A 21,303-nucleotide genomic window follows, 5' to 3' on the forward strand; every position below is an offset into this window, starting at 1 on the left:
TCCCCACCCACCCCCTCCCCACCCTTCTCTCCTTTTATATAAATACACTGTTTTCAACTGAGCTTTTAAGAACATTAACGATGCTGGACTGAAACCAGAGATTGGTTTTGAATGGGAGAAGTACTATGAGTGTGTTAAATGTTATAGTTTAGTTTTTTGGTATTACATATTTCAAATGAAATGACATACAGTACCTCACTTTACAGTATTGAGCAAAAAATATTTCATACTCAAACAACCATATTTGGACTGCTGTTTGCTCAGGTAATATGTATCTCTTCACCAGCCAAGTTAACACCTTAGTACCAATGGGTCATGCCCCTTGTAATAAACATTGAAGTGATTAAACTATCTACATTTTGAAATGTTAAGTCTATTTTATAGCATTACTGCTTTCATAGCATCTGTAAAAACAATGAGTTTAAGTTAATGACGTTATCCTGCTCAATTAAAGCTTCCGATATCAACTTTGGAATTTGGGAGTGACACCCTGTGTTTGCCGGTACATGTTGTGCATTGTCTTTCTGCTTTCTCCATTTACACCCCATGGAGTACATGAGACTGCCCCATGAGACTGGTCCATGCAGGACTGGCCCGTGCAGTCTATTGAGTTCAATGGGAAGTCCTGCTGTGATCTATTCCCCTTGAAAGGATTTGTGATTCAAACGTGATTGAGTTACAAAGCTGTTTAACAGTGCTTTGGAATGTGTATCTCAGGTTTTGTCATTTGTCGTTCTCTGTGAAGCCCACGAGACAAAATCACTCTTATGATCATATGAAGAATGTTCCGTCTGATGTTGTCCGTCCATTCCTACCTTTCTAGCCCTGCAAATGGGGCCAAATGATACTCTTGAACACCGTAATATGTATTTATCACCATCAAAAGGCAGCTTTCCCAGTGTGTGTGGCTTTCTCTCATATAGGAGCTCATCTTCTGTCCTTTGTACGTTTTACCATAATTTATTATTAAGTAGGAACTTTTGTGATTCTTTGTACTTTGTTTTCAAAACTCAAGCCTGTTTGCAGGCTTTGACACTGAAATGTCACTTACTTTGCAATTGCATTCATAATCAACTATGTAAAGTTTTCATACCATTTGTCTGCAGTAGATTCCAATCACTTGTTGTATCCCTGTCCTTTTGTAGATCAAATAAAGACACGTGTATGAGATTCCCTGTAGAGACAGTTGGTAGCAAACTTACCTACCCCTCTGAAAATGCTTTTAGAATTATTTTAAATAACTTGAGAACAAAGATCCCATTCAGAGGACTGAAACTAGAATCTGTGTTAGTTTTTAGATTTTGGAACATATTTTAGCTTTTCTGTGACTTGATGCCTGTCTTTCTAAGAAAAAAATAAAATCAGAATGAATTATCTAGAGGTGTGTGGAAGATCTCTGAGAATTATGATTTGAGTTAAAATACAAAAAAGGTGACAGAATTGTAAAATACAATTTTATTTTAAATTCGTATTTTCATACAGAAGTGAGAAAATCAATATAATTACAACTGGAATTCTAGACTGAAAAAAAAAAAAGTATAATCTAAATGTTAAATGTATTACCATAATGTAAACATGGTGTAGCTGCAGGTTCAGCCTAGTGGAGATGAAATTGAATTTCTGACCATATCAACAAACTGATATGGACGTCCACTTGCACACGTTCAAAGCCACTCAATATTGTAACAGAACAATGCAAAAGAAACCATGCACCTAATTTAGTGCCTCTTTGCTGAATAATGGACATGTTCACAACTAACCTTTGAATGTGTTGGCATGGTCATCAACACCTGTGAAGTGTTCCTCACTGCACAGACAAAACCGGTACCTAAGCAGAACCAAACCCTTCACTGAAAATAACATCTTACACCTAACAAATGTATCTGAAGTATTGCGCAGGGTCCAACCTGAAGTTCCTGCCTTTTAACACCCTTTTTAACCAGTGAATTTCTACCGTGGCAGGCCAGGGCACACGTCCACCATGGGTAATGGAGTGGTGCTGGAGAGTTGAGGATTTTATCCAGCTGGATTATGATGAGTACGGGGATAGCCAATCAGAAAACTGAATCCTGTCAAACAAACAATGATCCCTTAGAAGGAGACAGGAAGTACTAGTGTCTGAAAGTTCACGTTTGGGTTTATGAATCTATCTACATGTATGTTTAATTGTCATTGTGTTTTTCTAGAAGCCTTTATTGATCTGAATGATACATTTGTTGAATTCCAACAAAGTAAAAATCAACAATGTGTCTTTCCTGTCCAGTTGTAAGTTCTAGCGAATAGTCTTGACAGGACTCTTGAAGCTGGAGGCAGCCTGGAGTTGGAGCTGATAGGCCATGGGGTGGATCTTGAAGCCATATAGCCTAAGACAAAAAAACATTGGAATACTGTAGTAGGAGGTTGACATTTTTTAAATGGTTAATTCTCCTGAATTAGAAAGTATATATTCTCTGAATCCCTCTTTAAATCATGTCCAATCAATTGAAATTGCCACAGATGGGCCTCCACTCAAGTTAAGAATACATCTCAAGGATGATCAAAGGACACAGGATGCATTTGAGCTCAATTTGTTGAGACATGGCAAAGGATCTGAACAATTACGTAACAGATTTTTCAATACATTTTCAATAAATTAGAAAAACTTTCCAAAAACGTGTTTTCACTTTGTCTTATAGGGTATTGTGTGGAACAAATATAAAAATACATATTTAATACAATACAAATTAAGTTTAAAACAATAACATCTGGAGAAAGTGAAGAAGTCTAGTTACTTTTCCGAAAAAACACTAAATTCTGATTACACTTTCAAATGTACCATTTTAAAACCACAATTTATGAAACATCAGAGGGTTGGGAAACCCTGAAAAAGATGATACCGATAAACCAGGCATACCTGGGCACAAACTGGTTGGCAGGGCGTTTTGGCCGGTACTCCGGGTGTACCATGAAGAGCATGTGAGGGAAGCCTGTCCCGAAATATGCTCCATCCGTGTGGTGGTGCCGAGATGATTTAGGGGTGTACACATCCATACACTTTGGGCAGTACAACTTCACCATCGCTTCACCTGGGATGTCCGACAGACCTACGGGAGACATGTTGAGTCCACCAAAGTTACGTAAGTCAATCTCTTGTCAGCGGGAATTTCAGAATATTCATCAAATATCGTCACTTTCCTTAGACTTGGTAAATACTACCTAACTGGCTAAGCCTACACTCATCCTGCTAAACAATCGTTGGTCAAATGTACAGTCCCATCTAAACAGGCTGAATCTTGAGACTTTTTATTTTTACAATGATCATTATCATAACTTCAACCATTTTAGAGTGGTATTTGTAGAGGGGAAATGCCATCCAAATCATTGGAAACTCCCATATAACACATTGTGCCTTTAAAACAGACTCACCAATAGGAAGCATGGGTTGATTTTCACAATACACTCTTGGGCAATAACCAAAATCCCCCTGTTGGTACTTCTCCAGCTGCAAATCAAAACCATTGTAAGAACAGACTTGACTAAGTGACAGTAAGACAAACTCTTCAGCCAGAGAAGAGGACAGGATGTAGAGGATTTATCACCATCTGAGCAATGCCCCTGTTGGTGAGGATGTAGCGGGCATGGATTAGGCCATACAGCATCTCAGCTGCCTGCTCTATCAGGTCACTCTGGTTGGGGTTGTCCTCCAGCTCCTCATCTGACAGAGAGACATGGCTGTGAGGCTTTTACATTAGTACATATATACGGTGGGCACACAGCCACACACCTTTGGGTATTGCAATACGGCCCTTGAGGACCGTATTGCTCATATCAGCACGTCAAATTTAGTGTCATTTGATAGCTAAAATCTTTATTTCTGAAAGCATTTAATTTCTGGTCAACTAAATACGCCAAATGTGTACAATAACACCAAAATATGCAAACGTTTATCTATTCAGGATAGCTAAATCTATAAATGACATTACATCCATAATTATGCATTTCTGTTTTGTACAGATGGGGGAAACATTTAGTCATTATTTTAAATCCTTCTGTTACCAGGACTTGGTTAGTAACTCATTAACAGAATAGATTTTCAAAAAAATCACTGACACCCAATTATTTTTGCTCACATACTTCAACATTAATTCAGAATAGACACTAAACAGAGCTTTGCGTAGTTTACTACAGTTTAAAAAATTTATATAAAAATAATTATTTTATTAGCTCGTAGGATGTCTCATTGTATAGTCGAACCCTTACCCGGCTCCAGGTCCAGGATCATGTCGAGGGCCTGGCGGTAGTGAGGTACTTGTTCATTGAGCCCTGTCAGGTTAAACTTGTCCTGAATGTAGTCCTCATCAACCTGATAGTGGAATGGATGAAGTGTTAGTAGTAGCGAGTTTATTTGCCAACCACCACATGTGATTTGGCTGTTTTGTTAGAAGATGCCTTCGCTAATATATTCTGTATAACAAACAACAAATTAGCTAAAACAAATCGAAGTTGTCTATACAAAACAACCATTGTGCGAATGTATTCCTTTGTCATCATTGTATGATATTTTGACATACATCGATATCTACTCAGTACTCACTTCACAAAAGAACTCATTCCCCCTCAAGCCACAGAACCAGGAGATCCAGGACACCTCCTCCGAGCTACTCATCCTCTGATAACAAATTTGAGGAGATTACGCAAATGTATGTAAATACAAGATGCATGTATTTCAAACGTATCTTGCATGCACTACTACTACTGTAGATGGTTTAATGTCAAATTAGCAAGCTACTACTGTACTGTACAGTATGAACGAGTTATACATATACGTACTAGTTAGCTATGAACGTTACGTACAGTATCTTCAAACCTCGACACGGAAACTGGGTTACTACTGACTGTATACAGTACGGCACTATACGTGTACTTTCTAGACTAGCCAGCTTGATAATCTAATCAACTCATCATTAAACCCTGTGTGTTAGCTAGCTAGAATACCGTAGCTTCTTCATTGATTAAATGCTGCCGAAGAAACGTTAGCTAGCTACAAAGATAACGCTACTATAGCGAACCCTGTATAGCAAGCTAAATTTTTTTAGCTAGCTACGTTAACGGCGGCTTAGTACTAAGTACTTTTGTAAGTAAGGTACATTTCCCACAAGCTCTAGACCCAATTAATTTAGTCCACATGTTTAGCCATTTATTCCACATATATTTTTTTTCTTACCCCCCTCTGTGTACGCTGGCTAGCTTCTTAGTTAGATAATATACCAGTAGCTATAATGCTAACTGGCACCTTAGCTAACTGCAGTAAACAAGAATCCTACTTCCGGTGGTGTCTTCCGCTTCACCGATCTTTTTTGCGTTGATTGACAGTTTGCTGGTCCAATGCGATGGCGGAATATGCGTTCCATCATCATTAAGTAGTTAAAAATACATAACGCGTCAGATCTCACCCTGATCTTAGTGAACTGGATTCATGTGAATTTACGGTAATTCACCATGAATAATAATATCAATAATTATAGACTAATAATAGTAACAAATCGAGTATATATTTTTTTTATCAGTCATTTAATTAAAAGTGCTGATAGTCTTAGTCTTGTTAAAGGGGAAATTCACATTTTTTTACACGTGGCCCGAAATCGACCATAATGGCGGAAAGAAGGGGGGCCTCATGGCTGCATTAGCAAAGGAAAGAAAATTGCCTTTAATGAAGAACTTCCAGCGAATTGCTTACCTTACAAAATTAAAAGCTTTTTCACAATCTTGTCAAGCAATGTTTGTAATAATATGTAGTAACATGTAATTACAATATATGGACACCAGGTGTCTATGGTAATGCAGATCGATATTTTACTCTTATTCAGAGTGTATATTTGGGCATTACTTAATATGGGCGTTCCTGAATATTAAGTTATGCCCATTGACGTTTTCCATTGTTCTGGTGTTTTTGATTAAGTGCTTGCATTCATGAAGAAACAGCTACTATTCCTAAAGTGATCTCACTTGGTCAAAACTGACTTTGCCCTGTCACCACCAATTACAATAAGTTGTGCAGAATGTTGTTTTGGGAGTGGCTACACCGTAAAATCGGTTGTCACTCTTTTTGCTTGTCTAAGCCAACCATTTGCAAAGTGCGACTGTACAGATGTAGTTTTCATGTGACTGTTGTTCCTCTTTGAGCAACATGCTAGGTTGAATGGTGTCACTGGTCTAAAGCTCTTTAAAAGGGAAATGCCAGTTGTTGTTTGTCCTTTTGCTTAATGAGTAGGCGTATTGAAGCATTACATTACAATTTAAATATATTCCCCAGATAAAAGATTCCCATATTATTGTTACCATCAACACACTTGCATTTCAAATAAAATCTATCTTGGGTGTACTGCTGTAATTAATTGTTAGGTTTGTGTTGAAAAAGCTTAGCCTTGGTGGTACATCAACTTCCTATCATGTTACACACATCAGGAATCCATCAAACCTATTTTTATTCCTTACAAGGATGCCTGCAACAAATCTCAACATTTGACATTTCATTATTACATAAACAAGTTGGATATATATAAAATGCAACTGCCTTCACGGCAGATCTGAGAAAGTCTTGCGCCGCGGTGGTCCAGTCTCTTTGGGTTCCTGGTCTTTCCCCTTCTCCTCAAACATTAAGATCCTGGGACGGATGAAAAATGCCACATAAAACAAGTTGTAACACAAATCCAGTATTAACAAGACATATGTAGAACAGGGGGGTTGTAAAGAAAAAAATATATGGTGTAATATTGCCTTCATATAATTATGTTTTCTAACTTACAGTCTGAGTATGGCATTCCTCTTCCCCAGCATCATGTTGAGGAAGTCTGTGTAGCAGAACGTTTCTTGTGTGGTATTGCCAACAACCTCTGATATCATCTTTTTCAGCTCCAAGTGAGTCTTCGCCACCCCCAGCTTCTCTAACATACGTTTCAGCCCCATAATATCTATGACAGAGAGAAATACAAAGAAACCATGAGAGAACCAGAAAGTGAAAAAGAGCAAGAGAGAATGGTAACATTCATTAATATTGTTCCTAATCAGTTTGTTTTTTTCTCCCAATTTACCTATGTCTCCTTGATCATTATGATCAAATTCCATGTATTTGTCTGTAAAACCAAACAGAACAATATGTATTTAGTTCAAAATGAATTACACACATAAATGCATGCAAGTTAACTGAAACAAAGTGAAAGTGAAATGCTAAAAATAAACATACTTTTGAACTTCTCTAGTTTTGAGCTGAAGTCCTCCTCATCTGCATATTTGGGATCTGAGAGGAAAATCTTCAGAATACAGTATCAAAGCCAGACTTAAAGATTTGAAGGTTTGCAGAGATAATAAGCTGCTTATGAGCATAATACGCCCTAACAACCTTTTTATACAGATATAAAACATACCTCATTGATGGAGTTCAGTTTCTCCTCCTGTTGAGACTTGAGATATCCAAAAGCTTTGCCACCTGAGAAATATTACATATTTTTTGGCTCTACAAATTCCACACATTCTGATCTAACTAAAGATAACTTTTAATTATAGGGCCACACATATTTATGCTAGTGACTGTACTACAGTACTAACATAAATACAATCAAAAATGACAACCAGACATATACAGTTAATATTTTGAGTAAATGTTTCAAACATACATTTTCTATAAAATTAGTTAGATTTTCCCCTTTTCCCCAATATATTCTCCATTTAAACTGTCTTGCTCGTCTATCCTTGAGTCCCGAATGACTTCTAATTTTAGACACTCACAGTACTATCCTTCACTCCCTAAACCACCCTGGACTAGCTAGTACTACAGCACCCTAGTTCAAAAAGGGAGGACTAGGATGAGACCTAGCAAGTGTTATTGTTTAAATTCAGTCGTGTAAAAGACAGGTGATTGTACACAGTCCCCCTTTAAGTAAACTACACAATTATACTTTCATGACCAAGCAAGATTTGGAGATATAGACAGACAGAAATCCAGACGGACAGAAAGCCAGACAGACACAAATGAGATTTACCTTGCAAATGTTTTTCCATGTCAATCTGCTGTTATTTGTTTGTTAAAAGAACAGTCAAATAGACCAGTGGACCCAAGTGTGCTGTTGAAAAATGAAAGTTTTAAACGTGTCTGAACATGCTAATAGAAGAGGAAGTGTGGGAAGTTATTGTTAGTGTGGTTATTTGTGAAGTTCCCGTCTCATCTACTAGCACTTACCAGACAGAGATTATAGAGGCTATACAAAGGGGACGAAAGATAGACATCGCCTTTGTCTACAACTCTTCATGAGCTTTGATCTACTTTCAGGAAAATCTATAATGAATTTATCATCTGAGGTGCTTACTATATTCATTTTCAGTTCAAGCAAATTACAAAAAATAAAGGAGGGAATGAAGTTATAATGAGGTTATGTTGCAATCAGGCTGGGAATTTCGTCATTTTAGGGGCAAGGCCATTTGGCCTTTGGTGCCACAAAAATGTTTAGGGCACAAAGGCCATTGAGTGAAATAGCTAGGAGGATTTGGAGCTTACAAATAAACAACTTGAATTGCTGACATGAAACCAGGCAAGCCTAGTTCAGCCGGCCCGCAATAAACAGTGTAAATCGTTGTTGCTCCCCCGAGAACGCAGGTCGCCCACATGAAAGGCTTTGTCTTTAACCACTACACCACAAAGCTACACATTTGCCACGTGTCGGTATAGCCTCTTGCATTATAAAATGTTGTCACGCATTAACATCAAGCCAAGTTTGAATATTTTGTTAGACACCATAAACCATTGTGTTAAACTGAGTAATGTTTCTTGTTAAGTTCACCTACACCACAAATAGCATTTATGAACTGGTGGGTGACCCTTTGGTTGATGCCTGGCAATGTGGGTGGATTGATTTCCTGCCTGTTGGGCCCTGTCCGGGGGGGGCCTCCCCCGGGTAGGGCCACAGTGTCACCGGACACCACTAACTTTTCTCAGTCTCCTCCAGTTTTAAAATTTAGGAGGAGATGAGGTCCTGGTCCACACCTGCGGATTACCTGGTTTGGGGGGCCCATTGCTGTCCTTGTCCACCTGGTCATACTTCTGACCTAGTCTAAAATCAAATAGACTCTGGATTTAGCCCAGAGAAATGTATTTATTATTCCAATTGGACTCTTAATATCTCACCCGGCACAGCCAGAAGAGGACTGGTCACCCCTCTGAGCCTGGGTCCTCTCTAGGTTTCTTCCTAAAATTCAACCTTCTTAGGGGGGTTTTCCTAGCCACTGAAATTCAACACTACTGTTGTTTTCTCCTTGGGGTTTTAGGCCGGGTGTCTCAGTAAAGCACTTTATGACAACTGCTGTTGTAAAAAGGGCTTTATAAATACATTTGATTGATTGATTGATGAACTGTATGACTTTTGCCACTGGCTGTTTTAAAAGCTTATTAGCCAGTATTGTCGTTAGATACCATTAAGCATTGTGTCCGGTGAAAAGACAAGAGAATCGTGTAGCCAGCAAAATGTTTGTCTATCCTGAACAAATCCTAATATCCACCAGAACCGTTTTATTTTAGGCTTACTTTTACGTAGCTTCTGAAGGTTGTAGCTAGCAAAGCTTTGTTTGTCCGGAACACATCCGTAGGCATAATGTGTTTAGACCGTGACGGAAGTCGGACGCGGGACCAGTCGTTTTTCATAGTCCACGTCTCTAACCACTACGCTATTTAACATGGTGGAGTGATTAACTCGCTCCCTCGCTCGCACGCTCAGTCAGTCACAGACATTCGTTCTTCTAGGCTGGCTCCGCTTACGTGTTCCGGCAAAAAGCATGCATGACATAAAAACATACATTATTCACTGTTTTTACAAGCCACTTAACACTAATAGTCAGTGTAGTATTTTGTGCAGCAGTTATTTGGTCCAGAAAAAGGATGAACGATAAAAAGGAGGTGGGAAACATTGTTCACGCATCAGTAATAGTGTAGAAATGTATGATAACATACTTAACATACCATGTCTTTAATCAATGAACAAGAAAGTTAATCCAGCCTAACCGTAGGTGTTTAGCTACACACAGTTACAGTATCAGAAAACGGTATCAGCTAGCTTGCTATAGTAAAGTATGAAATAATGTTGCACACAACGTATGTGAAATAACGCGTTTTCGTCAACAAAACAAACGTAATTACTGTATATAATCAGCAGATGGCGACGTTGAGTAGCATCTGTCCACAAAAAAGTAGCTTGATACTATTTCTGTCCTCCGATTACTATACTTTTGTTAGCATACCAAATTCAGTGAGCTAGCTTGCTCCGTTTATCGTACAGTTACTAAAATAGTGATTTCTACAATTAAATGAAATTATAATATTTATATGTATATAAAAATACAGACATTTATTATAATTTAATATCATTGTAAATTGTTATCTTTGGAAATAAAGAAATATACATTTGCACTATATTTAAAGTATTATCCTGTATTTACCTACATTAGAACATAGACATGTTGTACTCTTAAATTAACCCTTTAATGTTCTGCTCAACCATTTGAGTACAGTTTGAGTCATGATATCTTATTAAAAACTGTGTTGAACTTATGTTATGCAAAGAAAATCCACTAGATGTCGCTGTGTTTTTCAATAGTATGCCACTTCAGTTTGCCTACTTACATGACTCTGTTTGATGGAATTTTAAAAGGTAAGCATATTTTTTTCACATAACACAGAGGTGTTACTTAACAGAATGATGTAACTTAATAGAAAAAATACATTCTAATAAGGGTTGAATAATTTTCTATAAACATGCTCTACCATACGGTTCGTTTGTCACTTAATGGTAAAGGTAGTGAAGCTAAGATAATGTAATAAAAATGTACTATTTGTTATGAAATTAATTGTTGCTAACACAATACATTTAATGTTATTCCATAATATATATGCGATCTAACGATTACATTTTTTGTCAGTTACTGAAAGACATATGTTGGGATACAAACATATTACTAGCATTATAATAGTACATGGTTTCTAACTGTGATTTTTCCTTTCTGTTTACAAATAATAGATGGACCCTAAAACATTTTATGGTGCAAGGCCCCCACTTTTCTGGCCCTTACCAGAAAATCCTCAAGACACTGATGCTGATCTGAGCAATGACGATGACAAAATAGAGGATCCTGATTACCAGCCCATGCAAGCTGAAGTCACTGGGGACACTTCCTGCCTACAATCAGCATATGGGAGGCATTGATCTTTCTGGTATGCTGGTACACATGTACAAGACCCCAGCCAAGTCAAGGCGATGGTACTTTCCCCTGTTCGGATACATCCTTGACCTGTGGGTCTCAAATTCCTGGCGGGTCTACACGAGGGACTGTGGGCCACTGCACGAGAAACCAATGCCTCTCAAAAGGTTCCACCTGGCAGTCACCCACAGTTTGGGCAAGTCAACAAGGCAGCATCCAAAGTTGGCCGACCATCATCCTCCTCTCCACCACAGATGTCATCTCAGAAGAAACGCTACACCCCAAAACCCTCACAACCACAACCAGATGTGCATTATAATGACTGCGGACATATGCCACTTCACTGTGACAAGCAACCTCTGTCCAAAGGGTGTGTCGAGATGGAAGTGTCAGAAATGCAATGTTTTCCTATGTTTCAATGCAAACCAGCAATTCTTTGTAGCATACCACCAGAAATAAAGTGGATCTTATGTCCAAAAAACACTTATGCTGCTGCACCACCACACAGATGAGCATGTCTGATTTATTTCTGCCAAAATGTTTCAAATGGATTTGTTTGTTAATATTCTGAAAATTACAGTCATTTTATGCATTATGCTATGCATGACAGTAGCTATTTATATATTATTAAGGACATTTAACTTACAAGAACTGAAATGCCACGTCTACCATGTGTTTGTATTGTAGATTGTTTAGAATAGGTCCCAGTTAAGATGGCTGTCAAATTGCTCTTTTCTGATTTATAGGGGCGCTATGACATCAGCCCATCTGTTCTGTTATGTTGTGGGCGTTAGGGAGACGCAATTAAAATACAGGAGACTTCCGGATCTTCCGTGGCAGTTGGGATGTCTGCATTGTGTTTCATTTCTGAAGTTTTAGTTGAGAGCATTCACATGACGACAACAAGCAGGCAACAGTAGAGTATTAACAGGCTTGATAACATTAAGGCTAGATAGCCAGAAGGTTAACATTATCCCAGTTACACAAAACATTATCCTTTAACATCACACCTACGCTTATGAGTACGACCTAATTAAACAAATGTAGTGACTTATTTATGCGTGAAGAAATTCATTTTCGTTTTTGAAATGTTCAACTCAAGCTCTGTCATGTCCAGTGATCTCAAACCTAACTTTACTTGTCGGAGCTTACAAAAAGCGTTCATGTGTATTCTCCCACTCGATGTCGAAACTTTCCCACCTCCCAGTTCCTCATGAACGCACCTTCCATAACGGAGAGTTTTGATTCACTTAAGCACTAAGTCAGCTATTTATTGATCGACAACTAGTTAGCTTGCTTAACTGCATATAGTCAGTTCTTGTGGTTGTTCTCAGTTGCGAACTACAAACAAACTTACAAACAAACCGACTGCTGACCGCGATATTTTGACAGTACTGTGTCCGTAGGGTGTACAATGATTTTCGGGGCATCACCGCCACAGCGAAGGGCAACGACGGCCCTTGTGGCCGTCGTATAATTCCTACGCTGTTTGCAATGCTCTTAGTATATAAACCTATTGTCTGATAAAAAATACTAGTGAATTGCTATTAATGATTTCTGAGTAATATAGACAACTGAAATGGGGGCACTGTATTGTAGCTACCAGAACAGGGCGTTCATATCCTCTCCATGCATGGTTAATACACAGCATCAACCATCCAGGGTTTATACAGCATTGGCTGATTTACAGCATGTAACTTGCTATCAGAACTTCAAAACAGTTGGCACTGTTGTGCATATAATCTTCAATGCAACATATTTTTATTGTCCTGCCACAAATACATTTTTGTTCTTTCTTGAGGACATAAATTTCTGGCCCATATCTCGAGTGCCATTCATACCACGTGTCACATGTCTTTTCCAACAGAAAAGCAGCCTGGTTGATAAACAAATTGCTGCCCTCAAAATGAGCACATTATATGTAACTAATGAAAATGTGTTTAATTATTAATGATCACTTTTGTGATTGGGATATTCATATTGATCAAGGTGTATACAGCATAATCTGTGGATACTGGGTCAGTGAAACATTATTCTCTTCTTTTGGATCTGTACTCAAAAAGGTTGGATTCCAATCAACCATTTACTATGAGGTTAAAGTTAAGATTCAAAACATTTATTTGACTGCGTTTCTCTTTGTTTACCTTTCACCATTTAGAAAAAACAACACTTGTTATCCATTGTCTCCAGGGCACTGTGTCATCAATGCATTAATAGCCCAGGCTTTAGTGTGTTAGTAGAGACGCATATTGTAGCCTACAAAATGGGGAAGGAAATTCAGTGTGGTAGCTGAAAACACTTGCAGTTCACCTTCCAGGGGAATGGGAGTGCAAAAAAATACTCTCTCCTCAGGTTAAAATGTTTACGTCAATCATAGACATATTTGAAGGTTGATTAAATACTTTTGTAGCCTCACAACATTAAACTGAAGTTATCTGGCAGACACTTTCACCCAGAGCTTATATTGTCATACTACTGATGGGACACCCATAACCCATTGCCATCACCAAGCTCTACCAACTGAGCTACATTGGGCCCTTATTTTTCATATATTTTCTTCAAGAGCAGTTGATTTTCTAACCTGTTTTCCTGTGATTGTATCTGAAAAGTTGCATGCAATCCACTAACAGGGTTGTTGCGTCTTCTTAACTCTACAATTACACACAATTCACCAGGCTGTAAAAAAATAAATAAATAGATATTAATGCAGTGTTGCTTACCCTGAGGCCTTTTCCTGATTCTTCCTGATGAGACTACAAGGACATACAGGTGCTACAGTGGAGGGAGGCGAGAGAGTGGGATTATGGGAGATTGAGTGTGAAATCATGTTACTAAAAGTCTTTCCAGTTGTTTGAGCATTAGAGGCAAACGTGTTTTTCGCTCCCAACAGCAATGGTCTTTGGTCTCAAGTTTACATTGTTGCACAGAACATTAACCCAGCCCAACCCCGCCTTACAAGTCTATGATGAATGGGACTCCATTGAAGTTAGTGGGCTATATAGTGAATTACTCAAATTATGAGGTCAATAACAGATTAATAGCTTCATTGTTTTGATTAAAATCTAGAATAGAAATGAACCTCACAACATTTTGTCTGTGCCAGTTAGTTTGACAGACCAAATCTCCAAAAAACTAAATCCCTCTGGGTGTTATTACAGATTGCATTAGAGGGAAGTCAATAAATGGTTCTTGGTAAAAAGTGAATTTATGTATCATACAGAAACTAGGTCATAGAGAACAGAGATTGTGGTCTAGGATAGGTCACTTCAGGAAGTAACTGCACACAGGAGCAATGGCAGTATTTCAGTCACATGGATTATCAATACTTCTGTTGGTAATCAGAACAGAATGTGCTGGTAAGTAGTTCTTCTTGCTGACATTATAATTCTTAAAAATGTGTCATGTTGATTTGTTTTTTGTTGTGCACAAGTGTACATATTTAAGAAGTTTATAATAAGCTTAGCAGTTATTGGATCAAATAGCATGACGGTTTGTTACATTGAATTCACCTAACAAGCAAAAAAAAAGGTTCTGTGCCTGAACAAGACAGGTGAATCTAATTTATCATTGTGGCAGTTGCCTGTATCTCTAAAATATGGAGGGGTTGAGTGAAATTCCCTGAGGCAAATCTGTATTTGACCGTCTGTGCAAACTGTCCCCTTTCTTTAATGCACATCTCTCCCCCTCTGATGTTCTATGAGCTAAGACTTGTGAAGAGTCGCCACAAGTCATCCCAGCAACACAGCACAAGGTAGCTGACCTCCCCTGTTTCATACCAGACCTCGGAGAATCAGGGATCACAGTGACATGGACCAAACATTCATCCAAACCTGAGGACACGAGGGTCTGGCCTGTCGAGTTGAAACGTGTAGTCTGGAAGCGGGGAGCAGACGGTGTCAGGTCTGGAAACGTGTCTTTGTATCTTAAGGGAGTAAACAGGTCTGACGAAGGGACGTACATATGCAAGGTCAGCGAGGGAGACAACTGTCTTTGGATGAAAAACATTACTCTGAAGGTCAAAGGTAAAATGTATTATTCAATTAATCATATTTTGTATTTTTTTGTTTATACTCTAAAAAGTGAAAAAAGGAAAAATTATTGATTCCTTCATGTTTCTATGTAAATTAAGTAATAATAGTTAACATCATAACCAAACCTCTCCTCTCCTTCAAAGACTGTGAAATCCTAGATCATGTTGAGGTAGCACACAACCAAAATGCTACCCTTCCATGTTCAAACTTGGAATCAGAAACGCTTCGTATATCAAAGGCGTCCTGGGGCGTCGTAAAAGATAACTTGGAAACAGTAATACTGCAATACCCTCCTGATAACTCCAGCACAACATCTCTAGCAAAAAGGGCAAGGTTTTCAGGACTTCCTACTTCAGGAAAAACATCCTTGGATCTCTTGAATGCGGAGTACACTGACAGTCAATGGTACAGATGTAATCTGACAATGGGACAAAACCAACGCTGCTTTGATGTCAAGCTGGTGGTGACGAGTGAGTATTTGATGGTACATTGTATATTAGTGGTACAATTGGTACATTGTATATGCAGGGGTCTCTTAAAAAATTAAGAGATCACTGCACCCTTTTCTTTTCAAAAAAAGTTGAAAAGGAATGTTTTGAGTGAGGAACAGAAGCTTAACATTTTCATTGGTCTCTTAAATTTAACCCTTCTGTTCCTCACTCAAATTATTCCTTTTCGACTTTTTTTGAAAAGAAAAAGGTGCAGTTGTCTCTTCATTTTTTCCGGAGCTGTAATTCGCAACTATTGCACGAACAGTGGAATACACAGTTATCATGTTTTGTCATTAAAACAGAACAGGAATACAATCCTGTGGTTTGGATGTCTACCACAACTGAACCACCCTATATGACTGAAGAGACTCCTGGTATGTCTAATGTTCTTGTCGTTACTGTAGCTTTTTTGCTGTCATCATTAAACTATTAGTCCTTTTTGGGTTTCTTCTACTGAGTGTATTTTAGAACATTTTAGAGGTCTAAAGACAACAGTCTCAGGACTCGGTTTAATCAAATGACTGTCTACCTCTACTCAGCAGTCACAGAGGCCAGGAACATTCAGAGTCCAGGGAGAGATCCCGTAGCTAGGTTGAGCTACGCCGCGGCTGCTACCATTGCTACGACCGTGTCTGTAATGGTCATAATGGCCGTTTTACTGGGAGTGGCCATTGGCCTGAGACGCTGCCGACACTCAGGTAGGATCTCCATGGTAGTGTTTCTACTGACGTGGTGAAGTAACACTACATGTTTTCATACTCATGCTAAAGCACAGCGTTATTATATTATGTGTTTTGTAGATCCGACAGCATCTCTCTCCATGTCAGCTTCAGGGGATTCACTGAGGCATGTGTACGAAGATGTGGATAACTTAGGTAAACCCTTTGATTATTTCAAATGTCTTTCTTCTCACACTCAAGTAGTCCCGGCCCATTTCAATTGCCTCTTTTCCTTTCACAGCAATGACCACAAATGCGCTGTATGCGTTTTCACTGTATAACCAAAATGAAAACTTTTATTCTTGTGAGTACATTTTCTTAAATCTTAATTTGAACAACATTTATTGTGCTCGATTACGTTTTAAAACACTTGGTAATGCACCTTTTTTCTTGCAGTTAAAAGCCAGTGAATGCAGTAATCATCTATGAACCGTCCTGGTCTGCTTTCATCTCCGAACCAATCATTACTTTTCTTCTTAGTCTTCATATATGGCTGAAATCTGTTCAGACAGTAAGATTTTATTGCTTCATTTGGTTCCACTTGTATTGCTATTGCTCACACTAGGATAAACCCATGTGAATAACCACCTCCCAGTTCGGTTTAGCATCATGTCTGTCTCATGTATTTCAGACATCGTCTTTCTCACCTTCAGTGAGGGATGGGAAATCCACAGTTGTTAAACAGTTTTGTGGCTCATCACACTGTCCCAATAATGTTTAAATATACTGTTTGTATTTCTGTTAAGAACTTGTGCCTGGGTCATTAAAAATAAAATGTGGAAGTAATTATTACTATGCAATGGTCAGTTTGTTCTGATCAATATGTAGCAATAGAAATTCAGTTCAGTTCATAGCTTGTAGAGGATCATCCTTTTGCAGGTGTTGGCTGAGGACTTTAAAAATAGGTCTATGCAAAAAGAGAATCAATAAAAACAATGGGGATAAGGTAACTAATTAAAAAAAAATATGACAAACTACTTACTGTAACTGGCAGTTTTGCAAAAGACTGTGTAAAACTCATTAAGATGTACAAAGCGGTAATATCTCCCTATCACTAACTTTTCCAGTAACCGCTGCCCCCTGAAGTACATTGTACTTGACCTATTGAGCTAAAATTATATTTAGATGGAAGAAACATAACAGCTGATCAGAGCACTTCATTATGTTTTTAACCTTGAATGTAAGTTCCCCATATCTGGAGTACCTCTGTTACTTAATTTCAATCGGATATGAGAACGGTAGGCCCCATCTGGGTAAACATGGTGTCTGGTGAAAGCTGAGAGTTTTGCCTTTCTGGCAATGCCTTCCAATCTTTGGTGTGACTGTTATTACAAATAATCCATGACCTAATGAATTGGTGCCATTGTGGGTATACCTCTGAATCAAAATAGTAGAGCAGGATTTAGTTTCCCCAGGCCTCCATATATTATAATGGATACACCCCCTCCCTGAAAAACAACCCCCAGAACAACAGTTATTATCGTATTCATTCAATGTCTTGTGGAGTTCTGTCATATTTTATTAGGTTTTTTTGGAGGGAAGAGGGGAGCTAAACTGGCTTTCATGAAACGGTTTAACTCACAGTCAGTAAAGTTTTGTTGTTTTGGGAGGACAGTTATGGCATCCGACTGAGTTCGTATTTAATCCCTTGTCATAAAAATAGTTAAATAAATGTTTGTGTAACACAACTCTTACATTGATTTTACATTTTAACACCTTCCAAACACCATATTTCTATATAGCTACATTTCCATTTCTACTCTAAGGAACAGCAGTATTTAGATTGCAGTTTTACCATTGTAAAACACTTTCTGTGTGTCTTATCACTTGGCTGTGTTCACCAGTTTTGGGAAGTTCCTAAAGATGGGTTAAATGACCATGTAAACAGAGTTCAAAACTCATCAGTGTCCTTAATTGATAATTTACACTCTTCCTTTTTTATTTAATTGATCACTAGTTAGTTTTGAACTCCCTTTACCTGGTTATTTAGATCTTAATTAGATACTTCCCAAAAGTGGTGAACACAGCCGAACCCAGTTGAGTACTTTTACTTTGTACTTTTTACACCACTGCTTATCACTTACTATTAACCTATTTCTAAATTTAAATACCTATCAGAAAATAGATCTCATGGTTTCATTACACAGTCAAAGTGTTTCAGACATTCGGTTTGTACAGTGTGGAATAGTTTAGATTTCCCTCGACACCTCCATTTCCTGTAATGAACTGTCTGCTCTTACTTCCAAGAGATAGGCAGGAAACTTTTCTTAAATCTTTTTTTAAAAGTATGTTTTAATAGAAGTCACAGAACAGAACAAATAAACAATGACTCATGTAAACAGAAGGGGTTCTTCAGTCAGAAAATAAAAGCCAAACAAAGAAAAGAGAAAAAAGCATAACAGTTTTTGGGTCAAAACATTCAGCTTTTTGTGAGAACTGTCCCTAACGCCTTTGGGATCAGTGATTGTCAACCATAGACTGTATATATAATGGACGACGCCCTTTCGCTCTTTTCCATTGGTGAAAAATGAAGCCACCAGTGTCCTGATACGGCGCGGACATCTTGTACTTGCGTCTGCGCAGATAGCGATCTTGGGACCAGTTCTGCGCAGTAGTTATGCGCAGTAGCGAGAAGGAAGTAAAGCCGTAAAGCCGCGAAATCAACGGCGCCACCCCTGTGCCCCGCCCTCACTCTCCCTCGCAGAATGCGCATACCGTAATCAATCGCAAGTCCAAGTACAGTACAACCTTTGCTTGTTAAACCTAGACGATATGTTATAGCCTAACTTACATCATGTTTAACCTTAATTTAGAATAGGCCTAATACAAAAATAATTGGTAACTTCTAGCTAACGATCACCTGCTAGCTATTAACATGGCTATTAACGAGGCTTGTTGTCTTTTAGCTAACGTTAGCTAGCCCATTACATTTATTTACTAATTAAATAGCTTATAAATGTAACTTACCGAAAAAAATTCAAAGATCGATTGGAAATGCCAGATCGGTTAGCACAATGTACTGCAGAACAACCCATTATGTCCGTGTGAAATTATATCAATTATAGAAATTTAGAGATTAAATGTAAAGTTCCAATCTCCTCAGTCCTCCGAAGATTCAGTGGCTCCTCGGCTCAGATAGCTGTCAATCACAGCTGTGAATCACGACGTCACACCACCGTTTTTAGAGCATTAAATAACTAACTAAAAACAAACTTATTTTAAAAACAAACTCTTGAATTTACATTAGCGTGATACAAACTACAGTAAATGACAGAAACCAGCTTCGGAAAAAATATATTTGAAGGGTAATTTAATTGTTTAGTTGATCTCGCGTCCCATTGAATAACATGGGGAGGGCGGGGTTTATGACCTATACTGGGACCACTCACCAGGGGGCGATCGAGACGTTTTGGCTTCACTTTTCAGGGCTTGTGCGGCACGCTTGTTGTCAACACAAAATGTTCTGACTCAAGCCCAAATTACCCAAATTGTACAATAGAGGTCTGTAGCACAACCACACAATCCAGTTTTTGGGACTCACATACATACCAGTGGCATCTCTCCTGCGTTGCCTCTTCCAATACACACCCCCACCAACAGCACAGATCAACAACAGCACAAGTGGAATATCTAAAGAGTACATTTTAATATAAATATGATCCCAGTTGGAAAAAGACAATCTCTTCGTCATGGAAACCTCTGAATTGTTTTCTTCTTCTCAAAACTACTTTAGATTTGTACTTTTGCTAGATTCTCCACTGCTTGACAGCCATTCAACCCCAGAATTTTGTTGCAAATTTTTTTATGTGCTCTAATATTCTAATAGGGCTGTGCTAATATTACAAAAATACCTTGAATTTCTGTGGTATAGCTGATAGATGACTTCACAACCCCTCCTTCAGTTACTTGGCACCTCCATTTCCTGAGATGGTATGTCTGCTTGAGTTCTAGAATGCTCAGTTTAGAGAAGCAAGCAGATGTATGTTTGATTTGAAATCTGTTTCCCTCTATCTCTTTGTTAGCCTCATTCAACCAGTTCAGATGCTGTGGTTGCATTGTTGGACAATGCCTGAGAATATCTTCAGGTAACAATGGAGCTCAATATCCATCTCTTGGCGAATAATGTTCCCCTGTGACAGAGTAACTGACAAAGAAAACAAAACAAAAACAAAGGTTATGTCAACACCCAGTCAGAAATTGTATGATGAACACATATGCAACTAGTGTTTTCAGGTGATAATAAATGGTAACATACTTTTTAGAATATTAAGAGAAACACTTGAACTGGTAGTTTCATATCGACAAGTGTAAAGTCTCCCAACGTCTAAATCCAGAGGTTGAATTTGTAGAGAGCAGTCATGTCCTAGACTCATTCGACCTGTTTAAGTTTGGACCATCTATCTTGTCCGAGCGCACCAGTGGGTTTGGAAATCCATCTATATAAATCTCCCAGGTGACCGAGTAGCAGGTGTGGATGTATGTACGGCATGGTAAAGACACACTGTCTCCAACTGAAGCAAAGATTGCTGGAGACCTGCAGTCTTTCAAATAGAGTTAAATCATGGTACAATGCTACTCATAACATTTTAGTACAGATTTTATATAAAATATTCACCCAGGATACAGGTTTAGTAAAAAAGTTTAAAAAAAGTTAGGGTCAATTGTTAATAACTACCAGGTGATTGGAGTCCGAATATTTTCTGTAAAACCATGAAGAGACTCAGTTTAAGTTAAAGACACATCTTCCTCTTGCCCTCTACCCCTGAAATTATCTGAAAGAAAATGCATCTCTTCTGAAGTACTGCTTTTCTAACTTCGGTAATTAGCAGCAATCACGCCTTG

General features: G+C 38.3%; 3 protein-coding genes across 6 annotated transcripts; 1 reads left to right on the top strand and 2 right to left on the bottom strand.

The window, feature by feature from the left end:
• Positions 1-2,177: 2,177 nt before the first annotated feature.
• LOC105018840 (casein kinase II subunit beta) lies at positions 2,178-5,317 on the bottom strand. Its single transcript, XM_010884586.4, has 7 exons — positions 5,204-5,317; positions 4,574-4,648; positions 4,240-4,342; positions 3,579-3,694; positions 3,406-3,481; positions 2,894-3,083; positions 2,178-2,363 (listed from the first exon to the last, which is right to left on the bottom strand). Exons 2-7 carry the CDS (start codon positions 4,643-4,645, stop codon positions 2,273-2,275), a joined length of 648 nt encoding a protein of 215 aa, XP_010882888.1. The 5' UTR covers positions 4,646-4,648; positions 5,204-5,317; the 3' UTR covers positions 2,178-2,272.
• A 1,130-nt stretch (positions 5,318-6,447) lies between these two features.
• On the bottom strand, positions 6,448-8,338 carry LOC105018839 (allograft inflammatory factor 1). 3 transcript variants are annotated; one of them, XM_020040638.2, is made up of 7 exons: positions 8,216-8,338; positions 8,019-8,099; positions 7,404-7,465; positions 7,223-7,289; positions 7,071-7,112; positions 6,785-6,950; positions 6,448-6,643 (listed from the first exon to the last, which is right to left on the bottom strand). In XM_020040638.2, the coding sequence occupies exons 2-7, from the start codon at positions 8,035-8,037 to the stop codon at positions 6,556-6,558; spliced, it is 444 nt and encodes a 147-aa protein (XP_019896197.1). In that variant the 5' UTR covers positions 8,038-8,099; positions 8,216-8,338; the 3' UTR covers positions 6,448-6,555.
• A 6,588-nt stretch (positions 8,339-14,926) lies between these two features.
• Positions 14,927-17,236, top strand: LOC105018838. Of its 2 annotated transcripts, XM_034289112.1 has the most exons (7): positions 14,927-15,242; positions 15,395-15,721; positions 16,045-16,116; positions 16,282-16,440; positions 16,543-16,617; positions 16,703-16,765; positions 16,858-17,236. In XM_034289112.1, exons 1-7 carry the CDS (start codon positions 15,215-15,217, stop codon positions 16,869-16,871), a joined length of 738 nt encoding a protein of 245 aa, XP_034145003.1. In that variant the 5' UTR covers positions 14,927-15,214; the 3' UTR covers positions 16,872-17,236. The 2 variants fall into 2 exon arrangements, with proteins under 2 accessions (XP_034145003.1, XP_012994687.1); XM_013139233.3 differs by lacking the exon at positions 14,927-15,242 and having other exon boundaries at positions 15,348-15,721.
• Positions 17,237-21,303: the final 4,067 nt, after the last annotated feature.

The sequence above is a fragment of the Esox lucius genome, chromosome 20 (genome assembly GCF_011004845.1).
Source record: "Esox lucius isolate fEsoLuc1 chromosome 20, fEsoLuc1.pri, whole genome shotgun sequence".
Lineage (NCBI taxonomy): Eukaryota > Metazoa > Chordata > Actinopteri > Esociformes > Esocidae > Esox > Esox lucius.

Coding starts and splice junctions, on each gene's coding strand:
- LOC105018840 (XM_010884586.4), bottom strand. CDS start 4,645: ATGAGTAGCTCGGAGGAGGTGTCCTGGATCTCCTGGTTCTGTGGCTTG. Junction 3,084..3,405: donor TCAACCCATGCTTCCTATTG/GTGAGTCTGTTT, acceptor TGTCTCCCGTAG/GTCTGTCGGACATCCCAGGT. Junction 2,364..2,893: donor GCCAACCAGTTTGTGCCCAG/GTATGCCTGGTT, acceptor TTTTTGTCTTAG/GCTATATGGCTTCAAGATCC.
- LOC105018839 (XM_020040638.2), bottom strand. Junction 7,290..7,403: donor AACTGAACTCCATCAATGAG/GTATGTTTTATA, acceptor TGTATTCTGAAG/ATTTTCCTCTCAGATCCCAA. Junction 7,113..7,222: donor AAAACTAGAGAAGTTCAAAA/GTATGTTTATTT, acceptor TTGGTTTTACAG/ACAAATACATGGAATTTGAT.
- LOC105018838 (XM_034289112.1), top strand. CDS start 15,215: ATGAAAAACATTACTCTGAAGGTCAAAG. Junction 15,243..15,394: donor CATTACTCTGAAGGTCAAAG/GTAAAATGTATT, acceptor TCTCCTTCAAAG/ACTGTGAAATCCTAGATCAT. Junction 15,722..16,044: donor TGTCAAGCTGGTGGTGACGA/GTGAGTATTTGA, acceptor TCATTAAAACAG/AACAGGAATACAATCCTGTG.